Source organism: Mastomys coucha, unplaced genomic scaffold (assembly GCF_008632895.1).
Source record: "Mastomys coucha isolate ucsf_1 unplaced genomic scaffold, UCSF_Mcou_1 pScaffold6, whole genome shotgun sequence".
Lineage (NCBI taxonomy): Eukaryota > Metazoa > Chordata > Mammalia > Rodentia > Muridae > Mastomys > Mastomys coucha.
Window position 1 is genome coordinate 85,150,683 of NW_022196912.1, and position 24,480 is coordinate 85,175,162.

The window sequence follows — 24,480 nt, forward strand, 5'->3', positions numbered from 1 at the left end:
CCCCCGCCATGTAATGTTACCTCTGGGTTTTGTGACAGTGTATTAGTGACAAGTGATTTAAACACACACTTCCTCTATGTCATTAGCTTGGACTTGCTGTCACATATGAAAGCTGCCTTTTGGAGCCACAGACCTGTTGTTCTGAAGTTTGGAAAGACAATGATCCTTGCTAAGGAGAATGTGAAAGACTATCACAAAACAAGAGCTAGAACCAACCACCCACCCACCCACCCCAGCAACACAACAACAAGAAACTCCAAAGTGAAAGTTCCCAGACACTGTAGAAATAACAGGAGAAAGAGTAAGTGCAACAGACTTCTCATTGACTTTTAGGAAACCTAAAAGTATATAATGAGACAGGCTTTCTCCATTAGAACAGATTGATCAAGTCTCCTTTAAAATGACAATTTGCTACGGGTCCCCTCACTCCCTAAATCTTGTGTCACTACTTAAATGAGGGAGAACAAATAGAACAAGCCAAAGTGTGGAGAAAGAATGTGTGTGAACTTTATTTCGTCATGAGTGAATCACTTCTGGGCAGTAACAGACAACACTGATATAGCTACATGATGGTCAGGGTGACTCATAGTCACATACATACCTCATATATATATGCACATAATATATTATATAAAATTCATGGAGGAATGGATTTCTACAATACAGTTTCTTTGTTCGTAGAGAACGTGGTCCATTAGTTTCATTTAGAAAGTGATCCCCAGTTCTGTAACTGTGGTACCGGGAATCGCAGGTCCACATCCTGTAACTAATGACACCGGGATCTCATGAACACTGAAAAGAGACTAAGAAATGTCACCTTCCTGTGGGGTGAAAGGACAGGCAGAAGTGCTCAGGTTGTTCGTAGCTGATTTGAGCGTTCTATAATCTAGTTTGAAGAGAAACAGTTTCCATACAGTTCTGTTGACAGATATCAGTAACACTGCCACAGCTTCCCCCTGCCTTGCAGCTAAGCACCTCCCATCTCACCAACCCCCCTTCAGAGCCCTGGGGCAATGTGGCCAGCACCATCCAGGCCTTCTGCAGTGCTTTTAGAGAGAGAGCTCTTGGAGGCCCTTAGCATTTAGTATGGTGTTTCAGGAAACGAGGCGACAGCTCTCAAGCTGCTAAGTCATCCCAGAAGGAAGCTGCTAAGATGTTAAGTCTGGGAAAAGAGCTAGAGCTCGGGCCACTGTGGTCTCTGTGGGTATGGGTCATGTGAGTGTTTCATCCTTAACAAACCTCTTCTTTGAATTGCTTCACTTAGACTTAAGACCACTCCCCCAAAGCACTGCTTTCACGGCTGGGGGCCTTTCGCCCTCGCTGTGGGATTCAGAGTTGTGCTTGTTTTGAACCATGTGAAGCATGTTAGGGGTGAGTGACACGTGTTGAGGTTTGGGAAAGATAGGAGAAGCCGGCACAGTTCTTTTAGCTAACATCTTGAATTTGAACAAAGACAACATCAGAGATTAGTTGTGTCGAATGCCAGTGGGGTAGGAGATGATTTAATCCACGAATAAAACAACACCCAAAAGTCTCAAAATGCTTTGGCACCAGCCACACATACCCTTTATAGGTTTTGTCTCATGGGCTCCCGCTGCTTGTAAAATAAAAAAACATTAATGCCTCAGAGATTATACCAGGCCATCAGATGCAAACCTTCTTCTAGACAGATTGTCTCCAATGACCAGAATATTTATAGTACAGCCAGGAACCGTCTGTCCTCTAGAGAGACAATGTTGTACAGTGGCACTAGACAGCCCAACCACCCCTAGAGGGACTGGCAAAGACCCACATGGCGAGGAGTTGCTGGTCTCTTCCCGTTTGGAGCCCACAGGAAAATCTCAGTCCTGGTGCTGATGGCCTGGGCTTTGGGTAGGAAAGGAAGCAGTCCGAGCTGGTTAAGCCAGAAGTGGTCAACAGGCTCTAGCACCCCCACACCCACTGGAAACACGTTCAAGTCATACAGATCTACAGCTGGGAAGAATCTAAATTCCAGCCCCGTCGGGAGCAAGCAAGAGCTACAAAGACACGGAGAATCATGTGGGCAAAAGTGGCCACGGGTGTGGCTTGGAGGAGAAGGGGAGCCTGCTCTAGAGCCTAGGAACCTCCATCTTAAGACACCGGGTCGGGGCACATTCAGGCTTGCACGTTCAGCTTCTTCCACTGTAGCTTAGAGTGTTAGCAAAGGAAGCCATTGGAACTGCTGATGTGGGGTCTCTGCTTTGCTCTCACATTCGCATCTCACGGGCCTTCTAAAGGCAGGAGAGGGACACAGCGGCTCTGGGGCCGGAGACAGTGCAAGTCATGGAAAAACTTGAGGGATGTACTGACGGGGTTACCTCCAGGCTGCCAGCCACGTTAGACGCCACGAAGTTCCCGCTCTGAGGGATACTGCTGAAGGGCCTTACCCTCAGACGTCTGGAGGACCAGTGTCTTGCTGTAGGGGCTGACTCCTGTTTTGTTGAAGGCCTTAACTCGAGCGTTGTACGTGCTGTTGAAGTGAAGACCGTCCACTGTGCACATTGTTTCTTTTCCAACATACACTTCCTGGCGACAGAAAACAGGACACCATTAAAGGTGAGTCGTTTCCGGTGGAACAGGGAGGGAAGTGACGCTCAGTGGTTAGGTGGCAGATGCCATGCAGGAGGAGCAACCGTGGGCAAGCGAGCTCCCTGGAGAGACGGCCCACAGCCTTGCTCTACTGGGATACTGTTTGCCGAAGTGTCCCAGGCTTGTCATATGAACAGCATTTGTGGGCCATGCCTATCAGATTCAATTTTTCCTTTCCTTGATTAGTAAGACACTGAAGTAGTGGTCTCACCTTATAAGGCTGCTGCAACGGCCATACCTTGAAGATATGAAGGCGCAACCTCAGCATAGGCTTTTAATAAAATAAAATAAAAAAAAGTTTCCAGATTTTTAAAAAATGTCCTCAGAAGAGACTGACAAGCGGGTGTAGCATTCTCAAAGGCCAGTTGTTTTAAAACAGTATCTTTTGACTCGGAGCAAGGAACCATGCTTTCTCTTGACTCTGTCAGCCGAGCGGTAAATTACTCAAACAGTTCCTTTGATTTCTTTAGACATTAGCAGGCCCTTTGGTGTTTGCCTCTCCCATAGGGAGGTACCTCTGTGCTCCCGGGACTTCGGCTGAGACGTTCATTAGAACGTTCTTAGTCAACCTGAGCTGAGCTGCTGCTCAGAGCCATGCCCCTGCACCCGTAAACATTTCGTATGTTAGCTCCTACTTTCCCCTCTTTTTTTTTTTTCCAGATATCTTAGACAAACTATGAGCCAAGGTCTCATATACAGCCAGCCATAGGAAAAAAAAAATGACCTTCACCTAGGCAGGCTTTAGCTGCTTGAAACCAGCCATGAGGAGCCGTAGTTTAATTGACAGGGATTCCCACCAGGGATCTTTATTTCCTTCATTGTTCTTTATAATCACCAGGGAAGCAAGTTAGGGGCACAGTTCTGACAGCCGCCCAATCCTGACTTAAATCTATGAGTTATTGGGCTGCTTAATTGATCACTTAGAGCCTCGGTCACCTAATCTGTAAAACAGGGACATTAATGGCTACTTTTCTTTTTTTTTTTTTTTTTTTTTTTTTTTTTTTTTTTTTTTTTTTTTTTTTTTTGGTTTTTCGAGACAGGGTTTCTCTGTATAGCCCTGGCTGTCCTGGAACTCACTCTGTAGACCAGGCTGGCCTCAAACTCAGAAATCCGCCTGCCTCTGCCTCCCAAGTGCTGGGATTAAAGGCATGCGGCACCACCACCTGGCTAATGGCTACTTTTCAAGATGGGCATGAGGGCAATCTAACTTTATATTTGTAGTTATTATAGTTTAAAAGGGCTCGGTAGCTTAATCATAATCAGCAGCTAGGATTTAAAAAGCCATAATTGGGAGTTTGTGGCTAAGGTTTTTGCTTATACTTGGTGTTTATAGAGAATGGAACACCTTTATCCACCAGTGTGGCTTGTAAAAAGCCTCTTTGAAAAGCATAATAACATGAGGGTAGTCTGTAAACCGTGTCTCTAACTGACGCAAGGATTATACTCAAAGCCAGCCGTTGGCATGGAGGTTTGCACCACAGTATGGCGTGAAGGGGGAGGAAGGCAGAACGACATTTCAAAGGCTTAAAATAAAGCCTCGAATAATGCACTTTCTACACAGGTTGGGGGCCTTGCTTCCCTCCTCAGCCCTACACTTTGCAAAGGTGTGCTGATGTAATGTGTAAGAACATTTACATTCAAAACACAGCTCTAAAGTGGCAGCTCTCTGCTGTGGTCCTGGATTAGCAGCAGTTAGAAAACCTGCGGTTGACACTATTCCATTCTGAACATTTGTGCGCGTGTGTGAGTTACCTACAAATCGTATTACAATACATTTTTTGTTCCCGCAGGTCCTGAGGTAGGGTCTGAGATTTTTTCCTCTGGGATGAAGCCAGTGCTGAGTGACCCCTTCTTATGGTGGCCATGGATTAAGTGGAAGGGACCACGTGAGAGTCATGCTTTGAGTAGAAGGGACTGAGAGGCTGACTTCTTTTAATCCTGAGCCCTAAGGAGAGAGGAGCCAGCTGGCGCTATGATTTTGAGTGTAATGTCTGTAAAAGGGCAGCTGGGAAAGAAATTTAGCTGTGAGAAAATGAGTGGCTTAGTTTAAATGTTAAGTTTAGGCTGGTTTCAAAGTGTCAAAGTGAACAATTATCCCCAGAAAGAAATCTGGGCCTGACTATCAGAAAAGATGTGGGGATGAAGAAGAGACAGAGGCAGCAGGAGACCTTGGAATGTCAATAGCCTGAGGTGATACCCACATGATGAAGGAAGCAGTTGTTTCAGGTTGGGAAAGACAAGGAGAAATAAAAACAAAAATAAGAAAAGAAAGGCCAAGAAAATGAAACAAGAGCTGAAGAGGCAAAAGTGGAAGTAAGACGCTGACCAATAAACATACTGCCTCACGCACACGCACACACATACGCACACACACACACACACACAAACACACACACACGAAGGCATGTAACCCACAAGACTCTCATTTTGGACAGGAAGAAACTTGGTTTTCCATGCCAGTGTACACATATGTAAAGAAAAGGAGAAATTCTACCAATGGAAAGAATCTTGAGAGAACTGTAGAAGACACCTCCTATTGAAAGTAGGTTAGCTAGTCAGGAGGTGGCGGACTTCGTAGTCTTTGCTCTTGGAAGCTAGTGGGCCCTTGGCTACTGAAAATCTCATCTTCTGGGGCTTGTGGTTTGTTTTGCACAGGTTCTCCTCTTCAGCAGTGCTGATATAGGCTTTGGTACCCAGAAAACTGCTCCTTTCACTCCAGGAATGAAAGCTCAGAAAGACTGGGTGGGGTAGGTAGAAGGCAAGCTGTGAGCTTGAGAGAGAGGGAGAGAGGAAGAAAGCGCTCTCTCTCTCTTTCTGTCTGTCTGTATGATGGCTGTTTGGGTTGTCAACTTGACTATATGTGGAATTAACCAAAACCTCAAAATGGCTGGGCACATCTTTGAGGGATTTTTTTGCTTAATTAAATGATTTGAAGTGGGAAGATCCACTTCCAATCTGGGCCATCTGTTCTGCTGGAAGCCTATCTAAGGTCATGGAAGAAAGAAGCCTCTCTTTGCCTGCTTGCCTCACTAGTAAGTCCATTCCTTCACTGGCATTACCACCTACTCATTCGGGCATCTAGCGCATAATGAACACCAGACGAGAAATCCAGCCTCATGGATTGAATTACTACTGGATTCTTGGGCTTCCCATTCATAATCAGCCATGGTTGGATTAACTTTACCAATGCCTATAAGTCATTCTAACAAATCACATACAAACATTTTTTTTCCTATAAGTTTTGTCCCTCTAGAGAACCCTGACTGATACAGTATGTTTGAGACAGAAGCAGGCACACATAGTCAGGCAGCCACACAGAGATTTGCCCACATTATTCATTGGGCAAAATAGCAATGTCTTGCCAAAAGGCAGGCGCAGCATATCCAGGGGGAACCAAGACTTCCCAGTGTGGCTAGCACTTCCTTGCTTTGCAGAAGTAATAACTTTTAGGTACCAGTTCTGTCTGATAAAAGGCTCATCAACAGAAAGAAAGAAAGAAAGAAAGAAAGAAAGAAAGAAAGAAAGAAAGAAAGAAAGAAAGAAAGAAAGGAAGGAAGGAAGGAAGGGAGAGAGAGAGAGAGAAAGGAAGGAAGGAAGAAAGAGAGAAAGAAAAAAAGAGAGAAAGGAAAACAACTGGACAAAGATTTACTAGAAAAACTCCTCACCACAAAGAGGCTGTAAGAGAAGAGTTTGTCAGGTAAGAAAAGTGTCAGTTGAAGACATTAGAATCTGTCATTGTAGACACAAAGCTCAGGCATGCTTGCCGGCATTTTTAGGAGTGAATCAAGATGGTGGCTGTAAGCTAATGTTGCGGGCTCCTCACTGATACAGCACCATGCTGACTTTACAGACTATCACTGGAGTCTAAGCAGCAAAATGCCACATACGCTGCTGCCTTTGTCCCTCACTGGCACATGAGGACCTACACACTCAGAGAGACAATATATAGGCTCTGCCGCATAGCTACACTGTCTTTCTGAGAGAGTATGATGATTTGAGAGACTCTACCTATCTTTGATGATACAAGACAAGAAATCCCTGCAGGGGCAGCCCACCTCCAGCAGAGATGGGAAAACCAAGTCGGAACTGCACAGCAGTTCCTCTGAAGGAGCCCCTGGCATTGCTTCATAACTAGTAGGTTGTCTACTTACCCGGAACTGACCACCACTGCCATCATCCAGCTCCAGAATGTATCCATCGGCGGCCACAGTGGACAGAGGGGGCTGTTTCCAGGACAGTGTAGCACTGTTGTTGTGGGTGCAACACTCCTCCAGTTGTAGGATGGGAGTTGCTGGGACTGGAGAGGAAGCTAAACAGAAATTAGGGCCACTCTAGCTTCTGCTGAGTTACCACAGTTTTGCTGTCTTGTAAGGACAAACTTCCCCCTCGTAAGCAAGTAGTCTCAACACATACAACCCCTTTGCCCATCCATCCATCTACCCATCCATTCACTAGTGTTCTTCCAGATCTTGTGCCCATCAATGGGAGCAGCAGCTGTGGATCTTGAAATTTGGTATCAAGTGACACAAGCCATGTCAGACTGGAAACTTCTGAAGCACGTGACATTATATTCTCATGGCGGCTGTAGCTTGGTACAGTGAGAGGTCCAGTCCACCTGTTTTTCAGGTATAGAACAATTTAGCTGTGAGCCCAGGGGCACGGGAGCAGATCTGAGTGTGACAGGAAGCTTGTGTTTTTCAAGTCTTGTGAGAAGTGACTAGCAACCCTCTATAAGTTAGACTATGTAAAACTCTAGAGTAGCTGAATCTTCAGAAACATGAACATAAAAATTCTAGTTGACAACCTTTGTTCCCAACATAGGAACTCAATATTTATAGCTGAGAGAAATGTTTTTAGCAAATTTGTTTTTATTTTTATTTTTTTTTAGCAAATTTTTTAAAAAAAATTTTTGGGCATTTTTATTTTATGTGCGTGAGTGTTTTGCCTGCTCTGCCTCCTTTGCATGTCTGGTGCCCATAGATGTGAGAGGAAGGTGTCCAGCAATCCTGGAACTAGAGATACAGGCAACAGTGAGCTACTGCATGGATTTTGGAAACAGAACTCAAGTCCTCTGCAAGAGCAGCAAGTGTTTAAATTACAGAGCCATCTCTCTAGTCTCTTATCAATATTAAAAAAAAAACAAAACCAAACCAAACCAAAACCAAAACAATAACAAAAAGCACCAGAACATGTCCCAAGGCTCCATACTTTAATTACAGGAGAGAGCACATTGGAATTCAAGTTTAGGGACATTAGGTGATGCACAGATGTTAATTAGGGAACATGCAGTATGCTGCATCAACATGGGACTTGGTGTGTCATGCACGGAGTTAACTATGTTCCTGTCAGTCATTCCAAGAATGGTGTTGATTTAACAGCAGTTCAGGAGACAGGGTGGGTGGTGGGCGACCTAGGAGACCAAAGCAGCTACAATGTACATAATGTGAAGGTGAGAGAGGCCACCTTATGCTTAGGAAAGACTTCCAGTGAAACCAGACTTGAGCTGCTACATCAAGCATTCAATAAAACATAGAAGGAAGTAGCTAACTGAAGGTGATCATTTCAGAACAGGAAGTCCTGCTTCAGGTTTCAAAGGTGTAGGGCAGAATCTAAGAGAGCAGTGGCTTCTGCAGCCATTGGGTGCCCAGAGCAACTGAATTTGTAGGAAAGTCAAGAAACTCTTGCTTTGTTTCATAACAAATTCCAGGACTGCATGGAAAAGGGGGACAGAAGATGTAACTTTAAAAGACTGTATAAGCACCACACAGAGACAGGCATCATGGGCACTGCTACTGAGGGTAGCTTGAGGTCTTTTTGAATATGAAGCTTTTGTCATTAAAATTCTGTTTCCTTTATAAGTGGAGCACGTACTTTATGTTTATGGTGGAATTTAGCCAGCGTTGATCTAGAGGCGTGGATGACTCTTCCTGGGATATTTATTCTGATTGGTGTATCATGAAGCCATGCCTTGGACTGTCCATCTCATCAGCTCCATATCAATCTTTCATTTTAATTCATTGATGCTGGGAGCAAGTGTACACTTCATCAATTACAAAAATCAGGGAGTAAGGCCATGAGATGATTTCAATTTAAATCATACAAACGCCTGCAATGGCTGAGAAGAAATGCAAATCTCCCTGTTAGACAAGGGCATGGTTGAATGATTAAGTGAAATGCATGATGAATTAAAACACCAGGGGTACATGGAATTAAAACACCAGGGATGCATGGAATTAAAACATCGGGGCTTCATTCTGAGTTCCCAAGAGGAAGACTGTAAAAAGAAACAAATAGCTTGTGGAAGAAAACCTGCCACTAATGCTCAGGTCTTCATTTTAAGTCATAGTCAAACAGTATGAAAATGACCAAAGTGGGTGGCGGTGGGCTACATAGAGACAGTGGCATGTCTAGGTTGGAACCTGTTGCTTGTCTGAATCTGTTTCTTCACATGCTAAGAATTCCTTTTTCTTTTTCCATATTTATCTACTCCTTATTTACCACAGATGATGTTGTATATAGAAAGCAAGTATGTCAAAGTTACACCCTTATTAGCTAAGGTATGGGTTGACATTTCTAAAACTAGATATTTTTTTTAATGGTGGGTGTTTTGTTACCCTATTTCATTGTATTAGGTATGAAATGAGTAGTCTATAAGAAATGCAAAGTATTTTCAATCATTCTATATTTTATGGACTGGCCATGGATACAGCACAGCGGTGTCTGGGATGATGTTGAAGAATGCTTTGTTTGATTGAGATGTTTGTGTCTGGGGCTTCCCTGACTGTTTTGGTCTTTGCATCATGTGTTCTCCTGGTCTGATCACAGCTGCAGCATTTAATAGTCTCTTGGCCTATAAACACAAGCTACAGACCGAAACATCCTCTTGGTGACAGTGCGCTGTGACTTGTGCTTCTGTGGTGAGTGTGGCGGAGGTGTGGCTTGGGGGTATGCTCTACTGTGGTGCCTTCTACCAGTGTCTTCAAATCTCATCCTTTGGAGGCTGCTCTCTCCTTATTTAACTCTTCCTCTAATTCTTCAGGTCATAAACACTGGCAAATCCTCCAGAATTCCTCTGTGGAACAAGCTGGAATGTGGTGGAGAAAGAAAGTTGGCTCCTCACTCCTACACAGACCATAAAAACCTTATGAGGAGTTTTATCAATACTCAGGGGTGGTAGGAGGCTCACATGCATTCACCTATGGGATTTTTCAGAGCCACCTTCCTCTTAACTCTGTTTCATAGACAAAGAAACTGAAACCCAGAGAGGTTTCAGAGGCAGGATTGGGGTCTGAAGCTTAGCAGGTTGGTTCTGAGGCTGTGGGCGTGGCACACATCAGCTGCTCCTGCAGCTGGGGCTCGGGAGCTTTGAACTAGAGCAAAGTCTTCGAACCTCGTTCAAGTTGTTTCTTTTTGCATGTCAAAGGCCCCAAGCATTACTGTAGTCATTGTTGTTCCCAATCAGAGCTACAGTGTCAGGAGCGCCATCTTACAGCCTCCCCTCCTCTAAAGGTTTACTTGTCCACTGACCATCCATTCCTCTCTACAGTGGCCAAACAATACAAATAGCATTTAAGGTTTAGAACAGATGTTCTCAACCTGTGGGTTGTGACCCCTTTGGGATCATGTATCAGATATTCTACATTCCAATTCATCACAGTAGCAAAACAACAGGTATGAAGTAGCAATGAAATGATTTTATGGTTGGGGGTCACCACAACATGAGGAACTGTATTACAGGGTCACAGCATTAGGAAGGCTGAGAACCACTGGTCTAGAGGGAATGCAGGGCTTTTCTAGAAAGTTATCACTGGTCCCCTGGAAAGGATGACAATCATACATGTTCTGAGGACATTCACTTCAGCCCCCAAACCTCTGCATGTGAACAGATTGCCTGTACATATGTGTGTGCTCACCTGCCCCTGCCAGCCTTCTCCTGCAGCTCATTCCCTGTGCTACAAAGGAGTCAGCTCAGATCACTCTGTCCTTGTCGGTGACCTTGGAATACATCAAGGGATGTTGCATTCAAGAGGTGTTAATGAAGATTAATATATCCCTAGGGGAGGAGAGGCACTTAAAGGAATGAATAATTATTCGGTCTGTGTGCTGAGAGGCGGGTGTAGCTTTAGGTCACAGCTTTGTCCTGGTGCGAATTTAACATTCAGGCATTTGATTTTAGCGCCATGACTTTAATGCTCTCTGTGCTGGCATAGACCTAGGGTAGTCTTCGAAGAAGGTAGATGTCTGACACCCATACAGCAGAACCCTGGGAAGACTACAAAAAGACTCTCAAAACTCTTTTCCCATGACTCAGGAAAGAGTTGACACTACCAACTGAGAATTCAGAAAGTGATTCCTAAAATGATCTCTAATAAAAGCGGCAGACAAAATGTGGTTTGTCATTTTTATACAATTAAAGGCAAGGAGCTCAAACGACACTCACAGGGGTTTGGAAAGAAGGTAAAATGGTTTTCTCGCTAAGGTACAAGTGCAAGCATGCCAGAGAATTCAGGCATCTGAAGAGCCATAAAGTCAGAAAGTGTTCTCTAGATGCAGTTCACCTGCTGAGGGTGAGAGACCCAGAAAGGGGCATGCAGCTAAGTCCTTAGGCACTGACCCCAGACGTGCATGCGTGATAAGCCGCAGCTGCCTGACTAGAAATCCATGGACAATCATAGCAGACTATCTTCCTCCACAGCAACAAAGGAACACCTGCGACATGATTTCAAAACCAGGAAGATTCGAAAAGTTTTTGTAAAGAAACAGGCAGATATTTTCTGCATAAAAAAGTCAGAAGTTTAAATGTACACTTGAAGTTACTTAAAAAAATGTCTGTTGGGTCCATGTAACATCATTAGAAAAACATATCTAATGACATTGTTATTTCATAATGGTCAGATTACATTAACACTATTCCAAATGCTATTTAATTTGCATCTTTTGGGCTTGGACTTAGAATGCAGTTTGAGGGGGAGTATTTTTTTTTTTACTGACAAGTTGTGAAGGGGTAGTTCATCAAGTGGACTGAGGGTTCCTTTAGAAAATGAACAAGCTTAACAATAGATGAGGAACAGCTATCTGTGTGCTAACAAATATCCCAAAGGCCAGCAGGGGTTTCCAACTGCAGCCACTCAACTGACATTGCAGCACAACCTTTGGCTTCTTCTGCATCTGGCCGGTAGAAATTATTCAGACTGAGCAGGAGCAGGCTACCACTGAATTGATTAAGCTTAATGAGCACAAAGCAAGACACATAAATTAACAAGGCAGAGAGAAAATAATCAAAATCAAATTAAATTAAGTCAAACTGTTAAAAAGAAAATTAACTCTCATACCAAATGGATGCCATAAAGGATTGCTCTGGATGCTCTGTGTGCCAGGTCAGTTGCTGGACTTAGGGTGTTTTGCAATTTAGCCCTAGTATAGTTGGCATTCTCCGCTGTGTATACAGACTTGAGCAGTCCACACATACAGACTTGAGCAGTCCACACATCCAGCTTTCCCTGCCCTTAACTCTTTGTGCACTGCTAGTGAACACGTGACTGCTCTTGGACATGTGGTCTGCGATGCCCAGCACTCAACCTCAGTTTCCATGCCAGCTGCAGGAGCTGCTCACTCCAGTTTCATCCTGCCACCTGGCCCAGACTCCACAAGGGGCAGGTGGATGGTCCAGACTCAGAAGGGCAGGAGATATGGGAGCAGACTGCTCTGCCAGCCCACCAAAGCATTTCAAAGCCACAAGGCTTCTACCTTCTAATTGCCCCTTCCTCCTGTGCTAGGATCATCAAGGTGGACTGGGGTTTCTCCTCTTCCACCAAAAGCCTTTGCACTGCTTTTTTATGATGTATTTCCTCCTCCACAGTACTTGAAACATAAACTTTTTAATGGTTTTATTTTGTTGAAAGAATTGGGGACAGGCTGGCTGGGAGGAATTAAGCTGGAGCTCCATATTCTTACAAGGGATGGTTTAGTGATGTAGGTGTCAGAGAAAGATTTTTAAACAGCAATGAAAGATTGTTGCAAAACACACACACACAATTAAATGTATGAAAGGAAATTTCTATTTCTCAAAAGAAGCTACACTGGGAGGTGCTAGTTTTGTAGAACAAATTGGAAATGACACTAGTGTGTTTTGAAGTTACTTCCTGGGTGGACCCTTGCCCCACCGCCTGCCGTAACATAGCTTCCTGTACCCCAGTGTCCCCAGCTGTGCTGTAAGAATGGAGGTGACAATAAAACCACTGCACTTTGGATAATGAATGGTTTGGTTAACATTCCATAAGTGCTCCCATTTATTTTTTGTTGCTACAACGCAACATTTTAACTTAAAACTTACACACCACGTTAGACACTGGTTAAGGCAGTATCTCAAAGCAATGCCTATCAATAAAAAAAAAAATGAGGAAACTTGATCGACCAAGAGCAAAGGGTCACAAAAAGATGAGTGCCTAACACACTCACGAGTTCACCCACACAATGTCAGCCCTAATGGTGTAAAAACTTCTCTAGTTATAGGAGTCTCTGCACGATAGCTGGAAACGGGTAGATGTTTTTTTCTAACGTATACAATTTGCAAAGCATCTACTTTTAGGATTTATTTTCTATGTGGATACTTAAGAGGTGAAAAATGTAAATAAAGATCTCCAGTTTTAAAAACAAAGATTTTACTTTTATTTTTAACTATGTGTACATGGGTGGGTTTGCAATCTGAATGCAGTGCCTAAAGAGGCCAGAAGAAGATGTCAGATCCTCTGCAGTTGGAGTTTCTGGTGGCAGTGTTCCACCTGACTGGGTCCTGGGAACCAAACCCTGGCCCTCTGCCAGGGTAGCGAGCACTCTTAATGGCAGTCTCCTCTGTAGCCCTGAAAAGTATTGTTTTCATTTTTGAATTGCTTGAAAGTTTTTTTTTTATCTACTTTGCTTGAGACAGTATTTCACCATGTAGTAGCCATTGACTTGGAACTTGCTATGTAAACCAGGCTAGCCTGGAACTTGCTCTGTAGACCAAGCTGGCCTGGAACTCACAGAGATCTGCCTCTGCATCCTGGGTGCTGGGATTAGACAATGTGCCACCATGCCTGGCCTGATTTCTTCAGTTTTCACGTAATGATATGGTAGAGTTGGAGGACAGAGCCATATTTGTCAAGGGTGTGGTTGGGGGAGGGGTTGACTTGTGAGGGGTGCAGGTTTCCTTTCTGTTTTGTTCTTGAGATGAATTCTTACTATGTAGTTAGTGCTGGTCTGAAATCGAGGTCCCCCCTGCCTCTGCCTCCTCATAGCTGGGCTTACAGATCTCCATCTTTTCACCTGGCTTTGGAATTGATCTTTATCTTGACTGTGGTGGTGGTTGTAGGAATTTACATATGTCACAAACTGTCACAGAATTATCCACACAGTCCACCAATGTCAACTTCAATTATTTTGTTACTGTATTGTAGCTATATAAAATGTAACCACGGGGTAGGAGACAGGAAGGGGGGGTAAATGGTACAAAGGACCTCTTCTTACTATTTTTGCAGCTTTCTATGAATGTATTTCGAGACATGAAGCTATAAAATTCAGAAATGGTCCTCAGCAGATGACTCTGCCATAAATACCACTGCTTGGCTTGGCTTTCTAATTGTAAGTACTTGCATTTCCTTTTGGCGCCCAACATAAAAAAATACAAGAACAAAAACTTCAAACAGATCTTACCATATTCTTTAGTTCCATAGGCTAACCTTTAGGGTTTTCTCAAGTTTTCATTCCTCCCCCAGGCTTACGCCATCCTCTCACACTCCGGCTCATCCACATTCAACACCTGGCACGCTCTCAACCCCACAGGAAGCTTTCAATGCCGGATTTCCTCAATATTTGATGCTATTTGGGGGGGGGTGTCACTCCTTGTGGGAAGGTCTCAGCTATACACAGTGGCATTGTAAGTGCTCTTAGATGCCAGAAGTGGGCATTATAGGTAAGCTGCCTGAGGTGGGCACTGGGTACGGAACATGGGTCCTCGTGCTAGGATTATAGGAGTGCACACCACACCAAGCAGCAAGTGCCTGCAACTGCTGAGGCCATTCTCCTAGTCTTGTTCTGGATGGTATAACTTTCGTCATGGGGTCATCCACAGTGCTTCAAGCAGCAGCGCCTGCTGGAGACAGTGTGCCGACCCTGGGGACACAAGGACGCACCTTTCACTTGCACGAAGTCCAGCTGGTGAATAGACTGCAGCAGAGGGCTGTTGTCCAGGCTCAGGTCAAAGTCCGTGGTCATCCTAGGAGTGAGCGTGCCTTTCCCCCACTGGTCCTCAGTTAAGTGAACTCGCCTTATGAGAGCATCCGAAATCTAAGCACATCAAAGAAACACAATGTCACCTTCAAACCTCAGCACTGCTCCCAGACTCTCTGTATTACCATCAAGCCATGAGGACCTCAAGCGCTTCCTGTCTCAGCGTGCTTGGTGAGAAAGACTGTGGTGTGACGAGAGTGGCCCACACTTTCTGAAGCAACGTGGAACATTTTTCTCAAGTTAGAAGGAGGGTACTGTAAATGATTAGCAGCTGCTAAATGATTTTACATGAAACATGCTCGTGCATTTTATTACTGAGCTTCCAAATACTGTCAACCTTAAAGAATATGGTACAGTGGGAACTAGCTTATTCTATAGAATCAACAGCGCCACCCTTCAGTTTCAAGGTGTGGGCAGCCAGACAAAATTCCGGAATGAGGCCTGCAAGCCAGAGAGGCTGGCTGGTCCTCGTCTGAGTACATTTTCACTACACTATCTTCATATGGTTCTTACTTGACTCTTTGGAAGAGACCTCTTTCATTTCTTACATTTGGCCCCATCTGTCACTCTTGGCTGGTTGCAGAATGTGAATTGGAAGAGACCTACATGTCCTAGCTTAGTAAGAAAGTGCCTTGTCATTGGTATCAAAAATGCAGTCAAACCCCAGCTTACACTATAGCTCATTACAACTGACAGTGAAAGAAAAGCCCCCAACAAAACAACTTCCCTAGTACCACTGGGAAAAAAAGAATTGGTTTACTGAGCAGGAGGAGGAGGCAGCGAGGAGGGACCATTCACACAGACTTCAGCTGACAAAACTGCTCAGAACTATGAGGGAGAAGGCCCAATTCTCAGGTGAGACAATACTCTTCTTCTTTGGAAAAAAGTACAGAGAATTATGTTCATGATTAAACACAAGAACAAAGGCCTCCGGTATACCCCTTTAGCCCATGCTCCTCTTAGACTTGAGGCATAGGATGGCAGAGAGTTCCAGGAAGTAAGGGCTTGTGCACACTCCCTGAGTATGCAGGTAGGTTCCACTATTGAGCGACACACGGTAAGCCAGACTGCTAGATGTCCCGTCTATGTGTCCTACTCTCGGGGCTATGGGATATCTGGAATAGGAAGCGGAAGCTAGTAAACCCACCTGCAGAAAGCCACTGGGGTCGTTCTCCTTAATCACTTCCAAGCAGTACTCCATGAGACCCGTGGTCTGGCGCAGCTTCACTGTGCAATGAGAGATCTGGTCCCGAACCACCTAAGGTTGGCGAGAGAACAGAAAGGTGGGTGCAAAATGGCAGAGGGAGTCCCTCACAGTAGAAGAGATGCACACTGGGACTTTGGAAAGCTCTCTTAAAGCAGAATCCAAGCGCATCATGGAAATGGACCCACATGGAGGAGAATAGTCTGTGCTGCTCTCCACATAGACAGTGGCTCTGGAGGATAGATGGGTGATGTCCTTCTGGCTAATGGGTCCCTCATTGCTAACGGGTCTCTTCAGAAAAGGTTGCGGAAGTCAGAATATTGAGGTTAGAACTCTGTGAATCTGGTGACCTGGGTACATTAAGGTCTCGTATAGGACCCTGCAGACATTTTTCTCTGTGAAGTTGACATTCCTGTGATCTGCTCTTAGGGTAATGGCGTGAGCTGTTGGCAAGGAGCTACAGCTTCCACATGGGCAGCTGCATGGCTACTGGCTACACTCACCCCCTTTCCTGGTCTGCTGCTTCTTCTAAAGGGTTTCCCCACCTGAAACCCAGGGGCATTTTCCTGGTTGAGGCCATTGGTAAATGTTACTGGCTGTGTAACCATCCCAATTAATGGGATAATAACAAGAATAGTAACACTTATTCCTATTCCTCTGTTACAGGGCATTTAATGCCTTCATAGTTTTCTATCTATCCATTTGCTCACTTAGGGCTTTTATTGTTGTATTGTGATAATTTGTGAAGTACATATACTAGAATAAGGATGCCATTCAATAGTCCAAAGTTTTCTGCTTTTAAATTTTCCTTCTTTAGGAAGGTTGATTTGGGGGCCTGTCACTGTCTGAATGTGGGCTCTTTGCCAACCCCTGAGAAGTTTTCATTCTGCCCAAGAGCTGGTGATTCTCAGCATGCAGATCAGGGATCATCTCCCCAGTGATCCCCAGTGATTTTGGGGTGCACTGTCATTGACTTCCACTTTCTTAACTAACGTTTCCTACCTTATGGAGATCAGGCAAATAATTAGATCTTTTAAAAGTATAATCACTTTGTAAGGTCTAAAAATCTTATTTAATTTTTAATTAAAAGTTTTGCAGCCAGGCGGTGGTGGTGCATGCCTTTAATCCCAGCACTCGGGAGACAGAGGTAAGCAGCTCTCTGAGCTTGAGGCCAGTCTGGTCTTCAGAGTGAGTTCCAAGGCTACACTGAGAAACTCTGTCTTGAAAAACCAACAAATCAACCAACCAATCAACAACCCCCCAAATTAAAAAAAACCCAAACCCCCAAATTGCATGTATGTGTGTTGTGTACATGCATATGTGCATATATTTATAGGTATAAACCTGTGCATATAGAAGCCAAAGGTTGGCATCAGTCGTCTTGAGCCCAGAGATCAACAATTCAGGTGGTCTAGCTAGCTTGCTACCACAAGTTCCACTGTTTGCCTCCCAAGTGGCTGCTGCTATTAGGAGCCAGCCACCACACCCACCCAGCCTTTTATGTGGGTGGTGGGGACCTGAACTCTGGTCTTAGTACTTGCATATCAAAGTACTTTACCCATTAAGCCATCTCCCCAGCCCAGTGAGGAGTATGCATTGACTCTTTGGTCAAGTCTTTTCTCAGCTCTCTTACCCATTAGCTTTCTGCTTAGGCTGTTCTTCCTACTTTTTATTTCTTGTTTTTGTTGAAGTTGGTTCCTAGGGAGCAAGGATGTCTCCCCCCCTGCCCCACCCCCCTACCCTCCACCCCCTACCCTCTGCCCCTCAGCCCCCCACACTCCCTTTGAGATGCACATTTTTAGACTTTGATGCTGGTGACCCAGAAAACCACTTGGCACCTTGTTTGCAGCTGGCCCCAGTCAAGTCCCTTTCCCTGGGTACTGTGCAAGTCACAGGAGTGACAGAAATAGGTCCTGGGAGAACAGTCCCCCCTGCTTTCATCTGCACTAGAACCTAACCCAGTTCCCACGGGATGGTGAATTGGTCTGTAGCCCATGAAACCAGGGGAAGCTTTGAGAATTTTACCGGAAGAGCAATGGTTTCGGCAGGAACCTATTGATCATTTGACCAGTTTTATTTTGATAAGTGGCAAAAATAATGAAGGTCACTGCTTGGGTCAGGACATGGCCCCAGCACCTGTTTGGAAGAGGGGTAGTCTAACAAAGGTCTATAGTTTCCCTGAACTCTCAGGCTTCTCCAGCAGCCAAGAGCCACCCAGGAGACTGTGTATACACAAGGGTAGAGCTTGTTCTGACCACTCTACATCGCCATAATGACAGCCCGTTACAGTCCTTCATCAGCTCACATGGTGTAACCCACAGAGAGGCTTGCTGTTGAAGGAGGGGATTGCACTCTCATCTAAGTTTGAACAAGGTAAGTTCCCACCCCTAACTTCCATTTACTTCTCCATTTCCCATGTGTCTATAATTCTTTCTCTTTGTTTATAAGAATAAACAGGTCTGAATCACACTCCTCTTGTGGATGCTGGAGGGAGATCACTTATAAGTCACCAGTCTGGGTAAATGGCAGTGTTCTTTCTATTTCATCCTTTTCTAAATGTAATCTATTTTTTTTTTCCTACCCCAGTTTAACACCCTCACCACATAGAGTAATCCTCTAGCCCTTCTTGCTTGTTCTTTTCTACCTAAGGCACATATGCTTTCAAAATTCAAGCCTGAAGGATTTGCTCCCCACTGTTTTTTTGCTCCCAACTGTTGGTGGGGAAATTTCTGTGCACCCAGACAGGTTCTGAAGCACAGTGAGCAACTGGGCATGCTCTGAACAGCCTCACGAGGAGTCATGGGGAAATGTGCTGGTTTGATTTCTTTGATTAAACACAAAGCTCTAGGGCCGACCCCCCCAAAGTGTATTATTTATAATTTTATTCTTTAAAGAATAGTGTATTCTTCAAAACTTGGAGAAATGTCCATTAAAGAAGAATACCGTTTACCATTACTCTCCCACAGGGTCTCAGGCAAATGGTTTCCCTCTTTCTCCAATCCTACACTCTGTATGAAGCATTGGGTTCACCTGATGGCAGTTTTTACAAAGACAAGTTTGAAGCTTTGAGAGTTTTTACTTGAGAAAAGAATCACTTAAGGCTATTAAACAAGCAAAATACATACATCTCCATCCATCAGCTTTTAAGGAGACCTTGGGATTTTTAACAGTAAAGCTGTGAGTTGTCTATTCTAAAGTGTGAATGCCAGCAGCAGGCTCATCGATAAACACTGTGTAGAATACGCGAAGCTTGGTGTAGAGCAGACTGTATCCTAGCACAGAGAGGCAGGGAGGAGGAAGCCCACACCTGAGGAAGAGAAGAATCTGGCACCATTTGTCCACGCAGGATGGGGTGGGGTGGCGTAGGGTGGGGTGTGGCCGCATCAGAATGTTGCAACCTGGAATCCTGCAGGATGCAGTGCAGAGCTGTACAGGGTTAATCTGTCATCTCGTGGCATCTAGAGGAAAGAGGCTCACGTGTATCTGGGTGAAGGACATCAAAGGCAATCTAAGACTGCCCTTCACGGGCATTGCTAGAGTGAGTTGGGGTATTAAAGTGTGCCTCTTACTCACGGGGAGCCCTGACTGTGTGTGTGCTGGCATCTTGACGATTCTTTGGGAACAGTGGGAACTCTATCGACATAGACTTTTTCAGATTTATTCACATATGGGAGGCAGAGGACCATAGAAACTACCAAATGAAACTCTCAAAGGAATTCTGCATGAACGACAGGATTAAATCAGTGATGCTTGCAGTTACAATATTAGTGTTGACTCCTTTCAACTTTGGCGGAGGGCAAGTAAAGGTTTCATGCTATTCCAGGTGCTTAGGTTTTATACAAGCCTTCCTCCCAATGTCCAACCAATTCTCTGTGTTCATTTTATTTGCATTCACCAGACTGGGCTGGTGCTCAGCTGGAATTAATCTCTTTTTCTTGCCGACACTAGCTCCATCTAATAACTTAAAATTTCCTTATGAGTGTGGTTAAATTCTTTCCTTTCTCCCATTTTTTAATCAAAGGGTCATCTGTCTGCTGGGAAGCAATTGAGGGAAAGCGTGTTATAAGCCAGGAGCACTCAGGATGATTTCCCGTTTAGTGACATGGCCATATACTAGATATTTGTTTTTTAAATAATGGAATTTATTCTAACAAAGCACAATGGTATGACAGCTCCAGAAGGGAGCATCCTACGTATAACCATGAAGGACATATGCAAGCTCTCCACTAATATGGAGCTTGATAACCAGCAACCTTTGTTATTACAACTTCACTGAGTGATTTTTTTATTAGATATTTTCTTTATTTACATTTAAATTTCTCCTTTCACAGTTTCCCCTCCAAAAAACAAAGAAACAAACAAAACCAACAAGAACAAACCCCTGTTGCCTCCCCCCTCCCCATGCCTGTCACCCCACCCTCTCCCACTTATTGGCCCGGGCATTCCCCTACACTGGGGCACAGAACCTTCACAGGGCCGAGGTCCTCTCCTCCTATTGATGATCGAATTTGCAATCCTCTACTATACACATGCTGCCAGAACAATCAGACCCCTCTATGTGCAGTCCTTGGTTGGTGATTGAGTGATTTTTTTGATATGTCAAATTCATCAACCGTACAAGCACATTAAAGATTTGATTGACCCTCAAATAATTTGAACAACTATCTTTGTTGCTTCCAAGGGATCTTACTGTTGGAAGGCAACAAGAAGGTACATATCAGCTTGAAGTATTCAATCATGGATCATCCTAAAATGCTGGGGGGTGGGGGAAGAGAGAGAGAGAGAGAGAGAGAGAGAGAGAGAGAGAGAGAGAGATCATGTAAGGTGCTTTTTAGAATGATTTCAAGTTTGAAAGTATTATAGACAAAATTAATTCTCAGGTCATACTTTGAACTTCTCAAAAGAAAATGGAAATAATGTAATTTTTGTAAAATACAAAGAGCATAGTTCTCATCAACGGCACACACACACACACACACACACACACACACACACACACACACTGCCTCTTTGTCAGCCAGCAGCAGCCCTTGGAAACAGAAGAACGTGAGTTTCCTGCCACACAGCCAACCATGCTTGGCGAAGATGTCCTTAAATGGCCAGTCTTTCCTCACAAGTCTCTGTAGTGACAAAAAACAACAAGAAGGGGAACAGGCAGGGACAGACACACAGGGGCTGGCGTCAATAGCTATGGTGGCAGTGGCACTGGTGGCTGTTCTTAGAAGTGGCGAGAGATACAATTAGCTGAAAATGACAGAGGAATCATAGAGACAGAAGACAGAGCAGCTTTGCTGCCGAGGGCAATGGCCAGCCTCCCGTCTCTTTTTATGGTCCTGCAGAGTCTGAGCAGGGTGAAATGAGGGCACCAGTGTCCTCTGCCCAGGAGCCCTGTGGCATCCATGTGATCTGCAGCAAACCCTCCTTAACAGAAGGGCTGCTGGGGGGAAAATGAGGACACGGGAGGGAATGAAGGTCTGGGGGTGTGATCATCTACTGCATCTGGAGCATCTACTGACTGTATCCTGAGCATCTACTGCATCCTGAGCATCTACTGACTGCATCCTGAGCATCTACTGACTGCATCCTGAGCATCTACTGACTGTATCCTGAGCATCTACTGACTGCATCCTGAGCATCTACTGACTGCATCCTGAGCATCTCCTGTGTCCTGAGCATCTGCTTCATCCTGAACATCTAGCTACTGTACCTGCCATGGTGAGATCCTCAGTCCTGACCAGCAGAGATGGAACAGGGGCACAGGGGCTGTCATATACTCTGCTTTCTGTTGACATGACATAAATTCATGACACTTTTCCAGTCTTTGATTTCTTCACCAGATTGCTGGCCTCTGTTTCTCCCATACAGGACAGCTATAGTCACCTCTACAGGAACTGCATAGTACCACAAATATTCAGTATGGTCACTGCTGTGGTTCCAGGACTTGCAATGTTGGATAAAAGAGACTGCATTAGGAAAAAGGTAGGTACTGAGATGCTTGCCTTGGTTCTCAGCTGGGCGATTCCAGCTGTCCAGCTCCTCCACAGGCAGCCACAGTTTTATTCTACACATCTCTATGTGACTTGGATGGTATTGTAAAGCCAAGTCTAGTGACACAAGTTGTGAGCACAAATATTCTAGAGACTGAGGCAGAAGTGTCACAGGTTCAAGGCCTACTTATGCTAGAGTGTTTTCAAAGCCAGCCTGGGCAATTCAGCAAGACTCTGACTCAAAATTTTAAAAGGAGGGGGTGTGGGCAGTGTAGATCAGTGGTAGAGTGCTGTGAGGCCTGAGGTTAAATCCTTAGTAACACACACACACACACACACACACACACACACACACACACACACACACACATACACACACACACATACACACACACACACACATACACACACACACACATACACACACACACACACACACACACACACACACACACCAAAATGCAGAAGATATTCTAAGGATTGGTGTAGAAGTAAATTTCTGCATTTCTATAGGGAACTAAAGGAAGAGCTACATGATAGTCCTTGAGCGGAGGATGGCATCAGAAACTCTCATCAGTCTTGAGGACTGACTGTCAAGATCACCATCATCTTCCCTGGCAGTCTTCCTGGTACAGGCAGGAATGCAGTGGCCATGAACACATACCTACAGATTAGGTATGATGCCAGCTCTCCCACGAGGTGTGCAGTGACCATTATAGCTGTTGGTGGTTTTCCTTAAGATGTCTAAGGCACTGACCACCTCTCCCCCCGAAGCTTGCTGATCACTTGTGCGGGAGCCATCTGTGGGTAATGCTCATTGCTTTCACTGTGTCCCTTCCTCCTCTGTATCCTTTCTGCATGGAACTTCTGCCGTGAGCAGTGGGGAGCTTTTGTTCAGATTTTGGGCTCTGTGGCTCCTTGGAGCCAGTTCTTAATTCATGGTGTTATCATTCCCTCCTCTTTGGAACAGAAATAATAGTGACAGTGACCCCACAGAGCTACTGTGAAAATTATTGAGACAATCCTTATAGTATAACTTGTATACTCTCGCTGCAAAATGGTTTCCAGACTTGCACTATTGCTGTTACCAAAGGCAGGACCTGCTCACCCAGGATACTCTTCTATGTTGCTGTTGGGTGACTGAAAAATCGTATACTACAAGTGAGCTGAGACAAAACCTCAGATAAAAGTGAACCTTAAAAAAAATCATTCAGATCTAATCTGATTCTGAGAGAAAATGTTTATCAAGCCATTTTCTAGACTTGGTAAACCTGTAAGAGAGAGACTCACACAATAACACTTTTGCAGCAGTTGGGGGTAAGGGGGCAGAGCATGTCTGTGGCTGCCCTCAGTTTCTCCTTGTATCTAAGGAATTCATACACAGTTTGCCATGAATCACAGCTTGAGTCCATCCTAAGACAAACATGAGAGAGACTTCTCATTAGACCCACCATGGAGAGTGTGTATGGCTGCTCTCAAATGACCATCAGGATTGCCTGGCTTTCTCTGCTACCCAAATCCACAGGCTCTATAACGTTAGCATCCTGGGGACTCTCAATCCCCAACCTAAATCTAGGTCTGTATGCTGATTTCAAGATCTGCTATTCTCTTTACCTAAGATAAAGATCTGGCTCCTTGATAACTTTGTACCTTTGCTCTCTGCAGAACTCAAAGAGGTATGGATGGCGTCAGGGAGCCCAAGCTGGAGGTCAGGTCACATAGTCCACTCAAGTGATGAGGCTCTCATGAGCCCTTCCTGTTTGGAAGCTTAGCCTGCTGCTTGCCTCAATTGTGAAGTGTTCCCCAGTGACAATCAAGTCAAAAGGCAGCCGGAGAAGGTTTTGGTTCCCACTACATCGCCTTCCTGACTTTGGTCAGGGAAGCAGCAGCCATGTATCTCTGAATGGATTTTAAGGAGCTGCAGATGGCAAGGGAGGGGGCCTTTGGGAAGGATCATGATATTTATCTCGTTCTTGATATTTCTCTGGTGTTAGGTAACTGACCTGCTGGGTAATATTTGTCACTGAGCCATTGACCCACTACTTCCCTTGAAGTGGCCCCTGTATCTCCTGATGCCAATCCAGTAGACAACCGTAGAGGAACTTGTTGCTTCTACTTAAAGCCTAGGCTGCAACTGCATACGCTTCCCCTCACCAGGCCTGATGATCGTTGGCCGTGTGTGGTCCTTAGCTGAGTGCTAACCACTGGACTCCCTTCTGTTCCCACTTGCCGCCTTCTTGCTAGTGGGTGACAGGTAGGTTACCACACGTCTTCAAGACCAGTCCTGTCAATGAGACCCCAGACTTACAGTGCATTAATTTTACATTCTAGTAGTCAAAGTCTATATTGAAAAGTCTTCTTCTTCTTCTTCTTTTTTTTTTTTTTTTTTTTTTTTTTTTTTTTTTTTTTTTT

At 44.6% G+C, this 24,480-nt stretch overlaps 1 protein-coding gene across 13 annotated transcripts in view; it reads right to left on the bottom strand.

Moving 5' to 3' along the window:
* Trim9 (tripartite motif containing 9) overlaps positions 1 to 24,480 on the bottom strand; it is a 107,036-nt gene that overhangs the window by 20,627 nt on the left and 61,929 nt on the right. For 5 of the 13 annotated variants that reach the window (XM_031355509.1, XM_031355507.1, XM_031355508.1 and 2 more), the window contains exons 4-7: positions 16,025 to 16,135; positions 14,781 to 14,934; positions 6,762 to 6,919; positions 2,409 to 2,547 (exon numbers count right to left, since the gene is read on the bottom strand). In XM_031355509.1, the coding sequence (XP_031211369.1) occupies positions 2,409 to 2,547; positions 6,762 to 6,919; positions 14,781 to 14,934; positions 16,025 to 16,135 (562 nt within the window). Of the gene's footprint in view, positions 1 to 1,564; positions 1,598 to 2,408; positions 2,548 to 6,761; positions 6,920 to 14,780; positions 14,935 to 16,024; positions 16,136 to 24,480 lie in introns of all 13 variants that reach the window. The other 8 variants (XM_031355504.1, XM_031355502.1, XM_031355497.1 and 5 more) reach the window with 4 other exon arrangements.